This window comes from Podarcis filfolensis (assembly GCF_964270895.1).
Source record: "Podarcis filfolensis genome assembly, chromosome: 12".
NCBI lineage: Eukaryota > Metazoa > Chordata > Lepidosauria > Squamata > Lacertidae > Podarcis > Podarcis filfolensis.
This window is the reverse complement of record NC_139614.1, coordinates 24,683,248-24,698,084: the sequence shown is the minus strand read 5'-3', so window position 1 is coordinate 24,698,084 and position 14,837 is coordinate 24,683,248. Positions and strand designations below refer to the sequence as shown.

Genomic DNA, 14,837 nt, shown 5'->3' with positions numbered 1-14,837 from the left:
TAGTTAGATGACAATATAGAGGAAGACAGGTAACTTGGAGGCACAATTCATCTGTACCGTCAGAATGCACCATCAGAAGCATTTATAACTAGGCCAAATCACGAGGAACATCCAGAAAGGGCATAATGAGGCTTGTTCTTTCTATATAACTGAATCTATTTTCAGCAGCTCACAGTAAGGTATAGCCGTGCACAGAACAGTCATTTCCCAGTTTGAGCTTGGCTGCTCCCGACATTAGAACCGTTCAGGTTTTGGAAGATCATTTTTGTCTTTCAGTTCAAACTTAAGATGCTGTATGTTCTGGCTATGCCGCTGCTGTGACTGGATATAAATAACCCTAACTTATGGACTGCATATATTGCTGATGAGGCTGCAGGTGGATAATATTATGGACCAGTGACCATCCCATTGCTTTCCATAACTGCTCCCAGCATTCTCTCAGAAATCATTACAGCAATCATCAGCTAGGCTATTATTATCAACCCCATATTTCTCTCTCTCTCTCTCTCTCTCTCTCTCTCTCTCTCTCTCTCTCTCTCTGTGTGTGTGTGTGTGTGTGTGTGTGTAAAGCCGAGAAATGATGTTCTGGCTAAGGTCACCCAGGGAGTTAATGACTATATTGAAATTTGAAAGCAGGACTCTCATGCTCATGTTCTACAGCAGCAGCCCATGAAGTCTGCGATTTAGAAACAAGGGTCAATATAGACTCACACAGACAATTTAATTAATATGGTTTTATATTCTGAAAAGCAATATTAAAAAAGTTTAAACATTAACATTTGCTTTTACAAGTTTTACCTTCATATTGCTTGGCCATTTCGACATATAAATTATTGCTTATTAGCAATTGCTTACAGTATTAGCTCTCATAAATACACAACACAATGATATATACAGAGGCCAACAAGCATGAAATATGTAAAGGAATACATTGGCAACCGTGATCCTGGTAAATCAGAGCATTTCATACATACCAGTTCTAATAATGTTGGATAAGTACAAGGTGTGGTCCCTGAGAAGTTAGGCAAATAACCTTGGCTTGGGCAATCTAGTCTATTACTGTTAATGCAAGTTGACACCATGAGGGCACTCTAGAGATGGTAGAATGGACAATGCAAGTAGTCTCTCCTCTATTTGTTGACAGTGCCCCAGTATCTAACAGTGTTTAGAAGAATGCAATAAATAGGCTATGCAAATAAATAGTAATTTAACTCTGCTAAAAAGGTTAATATTTACAGTTCACTCTGTAGCTTTTTTACAACACATTTTTTTCATTGAATTGTTGCAGCTTTCCCCTTTGCTTACTAGAAACTAATACATTAAAGTCATGAAGAGACTGTACATCAAAGTACTGCTGCAGAACACTGTTTATTCTTAACCCCTGTTTTAATTGCTGACTCTCTTACAACTACTGAGGTCTGTATATATAGATTAACAGAGGGGAACGAGCCAGAATTTACAGCACAATTTATGCAGGTTTAATTCCAGAATAGGTCACACTGTGTTCAATGAAACTTTCTCCCAGGTGAGTGTGTCTAGGACTAGAGACTCTTGAGTCCCTGGATTTTAATGGGAGAATAAAGCATATATTAACATTTTTCTATTAAAGCCAGTGAGATTTAGAGTATGTACAGAAATAACAGCAGTTTTTTCTCCCAGGGGGCTATCTCAGTTTCCTTCCCATTTGTAAATGAAAGATCTACATACTACCTACCTGAATGTTGGTTCAATCATCAATCTTAACTCTTCCCTCATGCTTCAGAAGGGCAGCCCATGTTTTATTCTGAAGTGCCATATGTACATTTATTTATGTTCATCTGACATCTTTCCCCCCTTTTTTTCTTTAAAGCAACTATCTTTTCTTTTTAAAAAAAAAGTCGCAGAACTGCTCCAGGGATGGGGGAGAGGTAGGTTTGTGATGGCCCAGGTACTAACCAATCAGCACTGCCCATAGCTTGTCTGTGCTGCAAACTTACACACCTGATTTTCCTGAGCTGAACCCTGGAGACAAAAATTGTACATTTTAACAGAACGCAGTCTGAGTGCACTTCTCAAGAAGCCCTACCATTTGGTTGTTTAGCAGTAAGACAACAACTGAGAATAACTGTCTTCTTTGTAACAGTGTATCAGTGTGTGTCAGCGTTACTAAAAAAGTATTTTAAAAAGCACAATCGTTTCTGCATACTTGGTAGACAGAATCTAGCTAAGCCCCCGAAATTTTAAATCAGTGAAACCAGAAGACACTTCACCTCCCAGATGCCATATATAACCAACCTTGAAATTCCAAAACAGCGAAGGGCTTTCACTCTGATCCGCTGCCAGGCCCTTCAGGAAGGCTGCTTTAGGGAGACACCATATGAGGAAAAGAAAGGCCCATGTGGCTATGCGCAACTAGAAACAGAACATGTCTTTTTTCACTGCCAGTATAGATATAGGAGCTAGGTTCATCTTGCCTATACAGTGGTACCTCGGGTTACAGACCCTTCAGGTTACAGACTCTGCTAACCCGGAAGTAGTACCTCGGGTTAAGAATTTTACCTCAGGATGAGAACAGAAATCGCGCGGCTGCAGCGGGAGGCCCCATTAGCTAAAGTGGTACCTCAGATTAAAACAGTTTCAGGTTAAGAACGGACCTCCAGAACGAATTACGTTCTTAACCAGAGGTACCACTGCACTACATAAATTCCCAGGTCGCACAGAACAACTTTATACTTCCCTGTTTCTTCAGGATGAAAACCCAAATGCTACACACTCAGTTGCTAGCTAGATTCTTCGCTGCCATGGTGGATATTTGTCCAAGGATGGTTTGAGCCACAAACTAGGCCCAAAATGCATGACCTGTACTCCTTCACACTCCCTCCCTTATAGCTGCTTTTAATTGTTTGTCCCTGTTTCTATCTTTTTAAGTATGTATGATATAATCTCCTTTTAATTGCTAGTTTTTATTCCTTACTTGTTTTAAGTCATATGTGTTCAGTTTATCCGTTATGTTTTATCTCATGCTGGTCTGTGACCGAAATAAAGTTTGATACTACTGATACTGAAGGTTGGGAGTTCTATACCATTCCCCTATTCTTTCATGGGCCTTATATTATACATATGCCAATCAACCATCTCTCATGTATGCCAGGCCAAATCAAAGTCCATAACACTGGTTCATTTGTGGCAAACAAGGGGTAGTGCTCGTAATTTAGTTTTGGCTTGTCCTTTTGCCTGAATCCTGGCCACTGAATATCTTTAAGATGTTATCCGTTACTTCAGTAACTGGCAACAGGGAAACTGCCTATGGAGTACAGCACTGCTTTGCCAAATCTAATAGAGATTTAAATATTTTTTAAAAATCATTACATATTTGCATTGTACCACACTCAAGAATATGCAAAACAAGTCCTCTCATGAAATTGGGAAGTGACTTTCAAATCAGCAACTGAACAAGGAAGCCAGAGCTGAAAATACATTATTGCCTTGCAAAAAAAGAAAAGAAAAAAGGATTAACTGTGGTAGGATTTGTACATTATACCAGCAAACACATGCTAGTCAATGTATATGTGTGGGCAAGGTGGCATTAACAAGTGAAGATTTAGTAAGTGGGGTGTGATGTTAACTAGTCTTGTATCAATCAAATAATCCCCCCAGTCCATTTTTACTCACACAGTCAAGCTTCTTACGGTCTCAAAACCCACATATGGATGTCAGGGGCATTTTGCTGACAAGAATAACAGGTGTGGGAAGGGTTTGTTTTGATTTCATAAATTTATATCCTGCCTTTGGGAACTTTTCCGACAAGGTGATATATGATAACCTATGAACTTTGCAACCATGTCCTGATTCTCTCGTACAATGTTCCCTCTGCATTAGTGTTTTTAGGCAAACATGGGCATGAGAACCTCATTTTATTATGTTTAGATCTACTACCTGAAGGTCTGGTGGCTCAACACCACAGATGAGGAACTGATAACTTCTAAGACTAATTGGGCCCGACAGTTCCCCACCCCCAAGTTAGCCTTATACGCATAAAAGGGGTTATTTACAACAACTGCAATTAAAATAAAGCTACTTACATGTATGCAGTTGGAAATAATGCATGCAGCCCAACAGCTCTCTTTTTTCTTTGTCATAGCAAATCCCACTGCCTAAGAGACAAGCTGCTTTTCGGTTTTTTAAAAAATCCTTGCCTCTTCAGCTGAGTTGCTTTAGGGAAAACCTCATATAAAACTCCATTCATATGCCTAAATAGGTTATCTGGATTGTTTCTAACATGTGCAACCACCTACATAAATGCATACTGAATATTTACTTAAAGGGCAGCCAGTTTTTCCCTTTTACTGGGTTAAAAAAAGCAGCTGCCAGGAGAACATGTATAGCATATTCATAATATAGTTACAATTCTGAAACATCTTGTCTTTACATTACACTGTACAGTATTTCCACAATTTTCATACTGGGGAGGCCAAAATGCATTGGAAAGAATCTCCACCCTGCTGAAAAAACCCTACCACTTAAAGCTGTTTTTACTTCTCTTCCAATAGGACACAATCCCTTGGGGAGGAGCTTGTGCAGAAAAAAGTTCCTGAATGATTATACCCTAGCAGTTGTAATAAAAAAGGAGAATTCATTTGCTTTAGTAGACTCACATGTCAAAGAACACTAGATTTTACCCACAGTATCTCCTGTCTGGCATAGTATCACAAGAAGTATGTTCCCATTTTCTCTGTAAAATAGTATATTGTATAAAGATGCATATAAATAGATTTTTCACAGTGAAATGCATTGTTTTGCATCGTATTTATCACACTCACTAGGCAAATCCTTGCAACCCTTTACTGCCATTCTTTGTTCACCTTTGACTCATGTTTTGACATTAAAGGCTGTGACCCTTTGATACAAGCTTTTGAGAAAGGAGTTGAAACAAGTTTCCAGATAGTATATAGCCCAAGAAATCTGCAATCATCAGATTCAGGTATCTTCAAGAAACCAGTTTTGCACCAGAGAGTATCACATTTCCCTCGCTAGAGAGCTATACTTCTGCCAGAAGTGTGGCTATGGAATTGTCAAAAAAGTTGTTGGATAGGACCCATCATAGTTGATCCTCTGCTATGCTGCACTGCACTGTGATTCCAAAAAGAGCGCTTGACTTTCAAGGAGTTTCTCACCCACATGAACCAAAACTGACTACTCTCAAGACAATATGAAAAGGTGCCTCTTGTCAGATTCAAGCCCCACAGCTTGAAAGTTTGAACTAATAGTGTGGATAAGCCCTTAGGTCTATTTGGTCTTTCAAAGTGAAAAAGAATGAAGTGTGCGCACTCACAGCAGGTTAGGTTTCACACAGCTGTAAAGTATTTATCATTTTCAGTCTTAATAATAATGATTGATGGGCATGCCACTTAGTAGCTCTTCCAGCTTTCCCTCAGGTAGTTTTGTATGCTAATTTTATTGGAGACCCATAAGACCCTTACAGAAATCTAGTTCCTTGAGTGGGTAGGTACGGGAGCTACTTCAATTAGCAAAAGTTTTCATTGGCAGTGTAAGTAATGCCCTTGGCAAACATTCCAGAACACCCCTCCAATATTGAGGTACAGATGTTTTTGCTTTTGTGACATTTAACCTAAGGGTGATTGAGGTCTTTCCCCCTGTTGGAAGCTGCTGGTTGTTGCAATCTCATAGATTCTTGCTTATTTACTTAACCATTGCTTAGAAGTCACATTACACCCATCTAAAGGCAACTGCAGTAATCTTATGGTACAGATATCAAGGAGTAAAGCATACTGCATTCCTTTTGTAATAAATTATAAGCATGTCGGCTCATGAGCTTGATTATCTAAATTAGACTAATTGGAAAGGGAGTTCTAATTAAAAAAAAAAAGCTGAGAGAAACATTCAAGAAAGCACTGTGCACTCCGCTACTCAATCCCGTGTAGAAACACTGCACTTGTTGCTGCAAACAGTTTAAGAGTGTGAAATTTTGCTTTATGCTGTGGAACACATTCAGAAGGGAAGGCTGCTAAAATGAAGTATCACCTGCTGCTTGTCCAATTCTACAATTTGTTTGAATGAGTCTGTATGCTGTGCTCTAACAGGTTGTCATTCTTTATGTTCATGCAGCAGTGGTTGCTACATATCCCAGGAAAGTTTGCTCAGTATGTACTTCTTTTTCTCTGTTTTCATCTATTTTCTTTTTGGCAACAAACAATCCTTTTGGCAGCTTATGATGATTAGTGAGGCGCATCCGTGTGTGAAAAATTATGAGTGCCTTTCTCACCTAGTGCTGCTTGCTAAAAAGTTTCTTCATAGTGACACAATGTCTTCTTTCCCCCCAATTTAACACTGATAAGAGTCTGAATTGAAAGCTACTCTGGACCAAGATTTATTTTTTTTGAAGAAGTCAAGTCTTTGTATATGAATAATGCTGTTTCTCTCTTTCCCCGTCTGTAGTTGAATGGATATGGCATTTCTCTCATCCCGGAAGGCTGCTGCGAACAGCTCCTCTTTCTGCTTTGCAAGAGATGGCTGTGCTTGTTATGGCATCAGCTACTGATAAAACTCAGCATTCACCTCTCTCCAAGGGAAGCAACATGCTTGGCATAAACATTCACTTAATTGAAAGTGCTGCAGGTATGTGAATCTGCGTGAACTCACACGCGAGGCTCTATCCTATGAGAAAGCTCAAACAACATCTGCTGGTTATCGATGATGTGCAAGTGATGGACGTAGGGCTTCAGCTCCTGATGTTCTTTTTGGGGAACTTCATTTCCTAGACAAAAGAAAAATGAATGAATGAGATCAGTTAGTTAACAGCTTCTTCCCCCTGAACACATGCCCAAAATGCAATTAACTACAGGCGTCAACATTTCAAATAAAAAAGAAGAGGTTTATTTCCAGACTAACTGTGATAATCAATTAAACAGAATATGGCTGAGGATGGTGACTCTCCAAAGACTTCTAATTTCACCTGGGCCTAAGGCGATTAGCTCTGCATATCTCCTCTCCTCAGATAACCTCTAAGCTAGGAAGTAACTTGTCCATGCATACATTCTCTATATGTGTAGAAAAGGTCTATCATCTCAGACAAATAGCCTCAATCATGAATAATATGAACAAAATTGAAAATATGAACAAAAAAATATTGCATCAAACAAGAAAGTTGATCCCTTTTCAGCGTAAATCCTTTTAGTTCATTCATAGGATTATTTCTAAGCAGTCAAAAAACAATATACAATGGTGTATGTGAACGCCAGATGTACTGGTTTAGTTGTATTTCTCAAGCTTATGCTACAGTGAATAGTCTTTAAGATGCCCACCATAAGTCTCTGTTGCTTTGGGCAAAAAATGGTTTATTGCTGTCATATGGGCTGGTCAGAGAGACCTGCTATGAGGAAGGTTTTTATATTTGCTCAAAGCTTAGCTAAAGAGAGAAATCTTTACTCACCATACTGGTTGTGTCTGCAGTGTCTCAAAGACCGCACTGTGTCTGCAATCATGTGCTGCGAAGATAATATACAAAAGACACCACTGAATATTAATCCAATAGAATATTTTTTTTTACAAAAAAAGCTACTCTGGTAGTTGTACAAGAGGAGTAGGCATGACCTTTCCTTTAGCATGGGAGGCAAGCCATATTCTCTTCCCATTTCCAGATTTTTTTGGGGTGTGTGTGTGAAAATGTAAGATCTTCTAAGAGAAAGCTATCATGGATAACTTCAAGCATTGATTCAGGGCTGCTTTGATACACTGCAGGAGCAGTGGGAAATTATCTGAATTCTGCATGTATCTGCGGTATAAGAATTCAGTATGTGTGTGCGTTAACATCAGCATTGTTTACAAAAATGACTAGCAATCCAGGCAGGCCCCACATTTTTTCCATTAGTGAAATGACATTCAAATGAATGAAGCTTCTATCTAAATGGGGATTAGATGGCATGACATAAGAAGGAAGAGAATTCTTAACTTCAGAGAAAACATTCTACCCAGTATGCCTCTGGAATTGCAATAGTTTAGTATGAATAGTTATTTAAAAAGAGTTCATTCCTATGCTGTTCTTTTCTTAGGCAATATAGGTCACAGATGGCTGCACCGATTAGAGAGAGGAAAACCTTTCGAATTTCATTGCACATGTATGATTGGATCTTGGGCTGATTTGAACTGGCATAGATTCATGAAGCTACATTGATTTGCTCCAGCTGAGGGCTTGGTCCATAATGTTTTCCTGCAATTATTTGATCACAATTGCAATATAAGCAGAGGAGACATTCAACTAGACCCAAACAGTTCTTAGTAGCTAAACCTGAAGCAACCTGTCTGAAATTAGATCTCACTAGTGATATTATATAAAAAAATAAAAGCACAAACTGCTTAGCTTCCAAGGAAGAAGAAAAACTGATTGCCTACTAAAAAATTAGCCCCTGTTTTGTTTGGCATAATACAGATCATGCCACAGTTGTGAGTTATAAAAATGTGTTGAATGGAATAGCTCTGTGGAAATGCCAGATTACCAATGTGCAAATCATATTTCTAATAATGTGGCTCTGAAGTTGTCCTGTTTGCAAGACAAGCCACCAAGAACTCATAATGAGGCTCCTCCCTGAGATTCAAGAGAGCAGCTCTTCCTAGTTTTCTGCCTGGTGCAAAAACATGCCATTTGTGGCAGTATTAATATAAACTTCGAAGCAGCTACGAGTCTTCAGTTTTTGTCCCTTTATACTCTGGGAGCAGGACGCAGGTGGCACTGTGGCAGGAGGCACTGAGCCTCTTGGGCTTGCCGATCAGAAGGTTGGTGGTTTGAATCCCCGCAACAGGGTGAGCTCCTGTTGCTCGGTCCCTGCTCCTGCCAACCTAGCAGTTCGAAAGCACCCAAAGAAGTGCAAGTAGATAAATAGGTACCGCTCCGGCGGGAAGGTACACGGCATTTCCATGCACTGCTCTGGTTTGCCAGAAGCAGCTTAGTCATGCTGGCAGCATGACCTGGAAGCTGTCAGTAAAGCTCCCTCAGTCAGTAAAGCGAGATGAGCGCCACAACCCCAGAGTCGTCCGCAACTAGACCTAACGGTCAGGGGTCCCTTTACTCTGGGAGCAGGATGAAAGAATGTGTCTTTCACTCGATCTCTCCATTGTTGTGCCCTGCTCTCAATAACTAATCCTGTCTTCTAGCCATACGGCACGCCTGGGTGCATGTTTTCTTGCAGGCTGTGCTCCCCACACCAGCCATCTTGCTTCCCCCTCTTGCAAAGATCGTTAAGACAACCTTTGCTTAATGGCAGAACTGTTGGCTGCCCTGCAGCAGATTTGCCTCTTAAAATAGCAGCAGCAGTAAAATTTGCAAAGTATGTTGAAGACCTAAATGCTGGGGATAAAGTCACAATAATGTGTGCATCAGGGGTTACTTTACTTTTCGTGCTAATGTGACACATTTCAAAGAGAGATCAATAATGTTGTAGTCGGAGTTAAATGTATTTGGGCAAGAAAGTACTTAATTAAATGCAGATACCATTTTATAAGCTCATTGGCAGACAAAAAGTGTAATATAAATGTAATAAATTAAAAATGCGCCTGCCCAAAATATCACAACAATATGCAGTTCCACTAGTAGACAAGAAAGATTATCACCTGACACTAGTAAAAACAGCAAACTGGAATTTATATTTTGATTTATTCTTATGCAGATTCTTTTTTTTTTATTGGACTACTCTTGTGTCCAATCTTTGAAAAGATAATAAAATGGCGTCTAGCTGAACCTTTGGTTAATAGCTCATTATCCTACTATTATTGTAGAAACTCTCAAGGGAAAGCAGAATCAAATGAGGAATAAACAGTACCCCTGCTTCTAAAGAAACACTATTCGGAAGAACTAGAAATAACAAAACAAAAATGGAAGGTGGATAAGTGACAATGTAGCAAGCCTCCCGCCCTGCAACGATATTGGACTTAAAAACAGAAAATGTTACATACCAGCTTTTCAAAGTTAACAAGGTTATCCAGAAAAGTTTTATTCCCTTCATGTATAAATGTTACATCTAAAAAAAACAAGACAAACATCAAAATTTGTAAACTGCACTGTGATTCTTGGTTGAAGGGTGGTATAGAAATTTAATAAACACAATAAATAAATATCCCCCATTTTTACGCTACATGGCATGAAATGGTGACAGTAATGTAACACGGTTTTCCATTATTCTTAGATTTTCTCTGAACTTATCGGTGAAAAACTCTGAGAAAGGGGAAAGCCTCAAATTTTAAAGAACTGGGGGGGAGGAGAAATAGTATTAGAAAAGCAGAAGTTTATGTATTGTCAATTTCTTGATGAAATCATGCACATTAGGTTCTTTTCTCTTTTTTTACGTTACAAGAGATTCTGACTGACCATTAGGAAGAACTTTCTTAGCCCTAAACTGCCTCGGTCCTGTATACCTGAAGGAGCGTCTCTACCCCCATTGTTCTACCTGGACACTGAGGTCCACCTTCTGGCGGTTCCCTCACTATGAGAAGCCAAGTTACAGGGAACCAGGCAGAGGGCCTTCTCGGTAGTGGCACCCGCCCTGTGGAACGCCCTCCCACCAGGTGTCAAAGAGAAAAACAACTACCAGACTTTTAGAAGACATCTGAAGGCAGCCCTGTTCAGGGAAGCTTTGAATGTTTGATGTATTAGAGTATTTTAATATTTTTTTGGGAAGCCACCCAGAGTGGCTGGGGAAGCCCAGCCAGATGGGCGGGGTACAAATAATAAATTATTATTATTATTATTATTATTATTATTATTATTATTATTATTATTATAGTATAAGAGCGATTTGACAGTGGCATGGACAACCTCAGAAGGTGGTAGACTCTGCTTCATTGGATGTTTTTAAACAAAGGCTGGATGGTCATTTGTCAGGGATTCTTTTGCTGGGATTCCTGCATTGTAGGGAGTTGGACTAGATGACTCTTGGGGTCCGTTCCAACTCTACAACCCTCTGTACATTATTGCATTATTTGCTGAAGAGTTCAGCTAGGAAACCAGAATCTGTGAATTTCCACTTTTTCAGTCCTTCCAATTCTTTAAAATATGTGTTCTTCCCCCCCCCCATCCACAGCTGAAGCACACATCTCCCTTACTTTAAAACCATGGTTCCCAACGTGGGGCACACACCCCACAGGGGGGCAATTTGATTTTTAAAGGGGGCAATTCGAGAATGTGTTAGACCAAGTTAAATCTTTCAGGCTTCCTCCATGTGAATAGGAGTTCCCTTTTTGAATAATAAGAATTATATGTCACCGGGCGGGGTAGGGGGGGAATCAGGATTGTAGAGATGTGTAGGTGGGGCATGGCCAAAAAAAAGTTTGGGAACCACTGCTTTAAAACAAACAGGAAATTTGTCCAACTTTTAAGATCAGTAGCTGGAGGCTTCTGGGCCAAAGCTGACTATCCTGAAAGAAGCCACCTAGAACCCTAAAGAGCACATCTGTACATGGCAACAGAAAAAGAAGCAGAAGCAGAAGCAGAAGCAGCAGCAGAAGAAGAAGAAGAGTTTGAACTTGATATCCCGCCTTTCACTCCCCTTAAGGAGTCTCAAAGCGGCTAACATTCTCCTCTCCCTTCCTCCCCCACAACAAGCACTCTGTGAGGTGAGTGGGGCTGAGAGACTTCAGAGAAGTGTGACTGGCCCAAGGTCACCCAGCAGCTGCATGTGGAGGAGCGGAGACGCGAACCCGGTTCCCCAGATTACGAGACTACTGCTCTTATCCACTACACCACACTGGCTCTCTTCTTCTGATTAAGGGTCGGAGCTAACAAACGGGCATACCTATTTGCAGAGAAGGGTGGTCCCTTTTGTTGTTGTTGTAAGGAACACACCCACATATACAAATCTGGCAGAACAATATAAACAGCATCAATCAGCTACCTACTTCCTATTGGATTTTTCTTCAGACGTTAGCATAAACAAAGGGCTGCAATGCTGCAAATACCAAGACCACTAATGCGTTCCTTTGCTTTCCTAAACTTTTCAGAACTGGTCCCTTTGAAACAGGATGTCTTGGTTGATGCTAACTTCTCCGCTCTTTCCACACTGCTGTGCTTTCTGTCAATCTCACCTCCTAGACTCAGGTGTCAACATAGCATATTATACACTCCCCGGTGCAATGCCTTGCCTGCCCTGTCACTAAGGCAAAATGGAGAAGGTGAAATTGTTACTGTCAATGCTAATAAAGAAGGCATTCCGCTGAAAAGCCTGAAGTGTGCTTTTTTTTATTAAAAAACTTTAAAGACTGAAGTAAAAGCCTTAAGAGGAACAGGGAGGGAGGAGAAAGAATGAAAAAAAAAAAGGATAGAAATTTGCTTTGCTGCCAACAACTATGAGCCTGGATAAATTCAGTGGAGCAGAAAATTGCATCTGAGCTGTATTGTAAAGAGCAAAACAGTGTTTTATTAAATATTTGAAAAATCAGCGAGATTCTCAAAAGCACTGTCTGTGAAACAACAGAGTTTGCTGTAGAAATTCAATTACTTAAAAAGGGGTATTGTTGTTGAGGTACTTTTTACCTATTTAAGAAAGGGGTTATTTCAAATTTCCTTTCCAACACCTGCTTTACTTACTCTTACTTAAAAGGTGTTAATTCCCTCCCACACTTCTCCTGGGAGGGCCCATTCAAGGCTGCTGGGGAGGGGGAAAGCACTTTATATAAAAAAGAAAAAAGGCACAGCTGCTTTTAAAATGTCTGCTGCGGAAAAGCCGATAGGAGATGAGAAGCATCTAGTTTGGGACAAATCATCCTCCAGAAGTGAGGATGAAAATATTCAAAAACTGTCCAGAGAACTGGGCATTGGAAGTACATTGAAAGAAGCCAAAGCACTCTGGGGATGAAACATATGCCCCAAAGACATCTGCAGAGACAGAAAAGACGATAAATGCATTCATATGCTAATGCTAGAAGCCTCCAAGTGAAGATGGGCAAGTTGGAGGGACTGGTCTAAAATAGAGCATAGAAATAGCTGACAAAATGGAAACCTGGTGGGATGGAGAAAAGCAGTGGGACATGGTTATTTCTGGATACAAACTCTACAGGAATAATAGGGAGGAGCATCATGGAGATACGTGAAGGAGGACATGGAATCCAACAACTTAGAAATGTCAAGATGGACAGACTTCTCCACAGGAGTGCTATGGGTGGTGATACCAGGCCCCAAGAATAATTTAGTACTGGGCATATACTAACACAGACACAGACACAGACAGAAAGAAACACACACACATACAGTGCCCAAGGAGAATGAAAAAAGATGAGGCATCCAAAGGAGGAAGTGTTGTCGTCACCCTCAGATATACCAGGTATGTGCACGTTCCAGTCATGGCAAAGAGGTAAAATTTCTAGATACCCTAAAGCAACTGTAACTAGGCATGGCTCACAAAACCCATATAAGCCACACAACATTGTAGGTGGCTGTGCTGACCTTGACCCTGACCTTTAGACTTTTTTTTCCTTTAAAGATTGCGCCCTAAAACACAGCCTCTTCAAAGATGACTTTATAACTAAAGACTTCGTTGCAATATGTTAACACTCCCAAACAATGAATCCCATTGTGCTAAGGAGATGTTTCTTTATATGAAGATATGCCAAAGGGCTTTAATCCCTTTGCCTACAGAAAAGGGAAAAAGGCAGCCGAGGCCATTTCTGGTGACTCAAAGGAGTCTCTACAGATAGCTTTCCAGAGAAGAGGGGCGGGGTGGTTAGAGAAGATAGAAACAAAGGCCGATTATAAATCGTAGGATAGAGCTATTGGAAGAAGCCGAGTGCTCAGCAGAATTGCAGGCACTGCAATGTGTTCCGTTAAAAGATGCACCCAAGTGTGACCTATATCCATTATACATAGCCTGTAGGGACTACAAGATCACAGGCACAAAACAGAGCAAGACATGCTGCTGAGAGTTTTGGCTTAGCATTACTAGTTAAGGCCTGAGGTGGCAGGAACTGAGCAAGCTGCTTTATGAAGAGGCAGTCCATAGGTCCATCTTGCTTGGTACTGTCCGCAACACAGACATGTAGCTCTCAAGCAGCCTGTCCCAGACCTATCAGGTATGGAAGCCTGCGGCTTCTGCATCCAAAGCATGCTGTTACTGAGCTGCGGTTACGCCTTAAAACAGAGCTGCCTTACACTGAATTAGATCATTAGTTCATTTAATCATCTTTTGACCAGCAGTGGGGCTCCAATATCTCTTTTTAATTTTTAAATGAAGATACTGAAGATTGAGGATGAATGCAAAGCATATTCTGTACAGCTGAGCTATGGGCCCTCCTAATTGTGGCCTCCATCATCCAAGGCTGAAGGCAGCAGAAGGTGCAACAGAAGATCAGCGGTCATGAAGAAAGCACAGCAAAATCCCAGGGTCATCAGAAAAAGGGGGGAGCAGGGAACCTATCAGAATTAAAGATGGCCAGCCTACAGTAGGGTGGGATTTTACTTTCGAACATGTGCTCTCCTTAATTAGGACATCTCACTTATTGGACAACGGAAACAGGAAAAGAACGGCTTTTTATTAAGCTAACTTTGAATTCTCAGCTGAAGAACAAAAGGGTTTCTAGAAGCTATCTTAGGCCTCATCTTATCTTACAGTTCCATTATTCACCCTCTCTGCTGCCTCTCTTGTCAGCACATAATCTCTTTTCTTGATCCTTGGTTTCTCCATCCATAATGTGCAACATATATCTATTATCTATATGCACAGCTGCACTGCATTCAGTTACCTTGCACTCGCTGGTAAACCTGCACAGAACAGCAGCAATATGCATAAAATTTTATCTCACCCATTTGGTACTAATACATAACGTTAGGAAGATGTTTAATGTGGACAAACTGTATATTA

General features: G+C 40.4%; 1 protein-coding gene and 1 long non-coding RNA gene across 3 annotated transcripts in view; one reads left to right on the top strand and one right to left on the bottom strand.

Moving 5' to 3' along the window:
• Window positions 1–719: 719 nt before the first annotated feature.
• The window catches only part of RAPGEF5 (Rap guanine nucleotide exchange factor 5), a 132,573-nt gene continuing 118,455 nt past the window's right edge, over window positions 720–14,837 (bottom strand). For both annotated transcript variants that reach the window (XM_083578594.1, XM_083578595.1), the window contains exons 24-26: window positions 9,946–10,010; window positions 7,430–7,484; window positions 720–6,754 (exon numbers count right to left, since the gene is read on the bottom strand). In XM_083578594.1, the coding sequence (XP_083434720.1) occupies window positions 6,636–6,754; window positions 7,430–7,484; window positions 9,946–10,010 (239 nt within the window). In that variant the 3' untranslated portion in view covers window positions 720–6,635. The remainder of the gene's footprint in view (window positions 6,755–7,429; window positions 7,485–9,945; window positions 10,011–14,837) is intronic.
• On the top strand, window positions 6,507–14,827 carry LOC310745856. The gene is made up of 3 exons (XR_014540390.1): window positions 6,507–6,615; window positions 8,049–8,191; window positions 11,986–14,827. It is a non-coding gene; the product is annotated as an uncharacterized lncRNA (long non-coding RNA).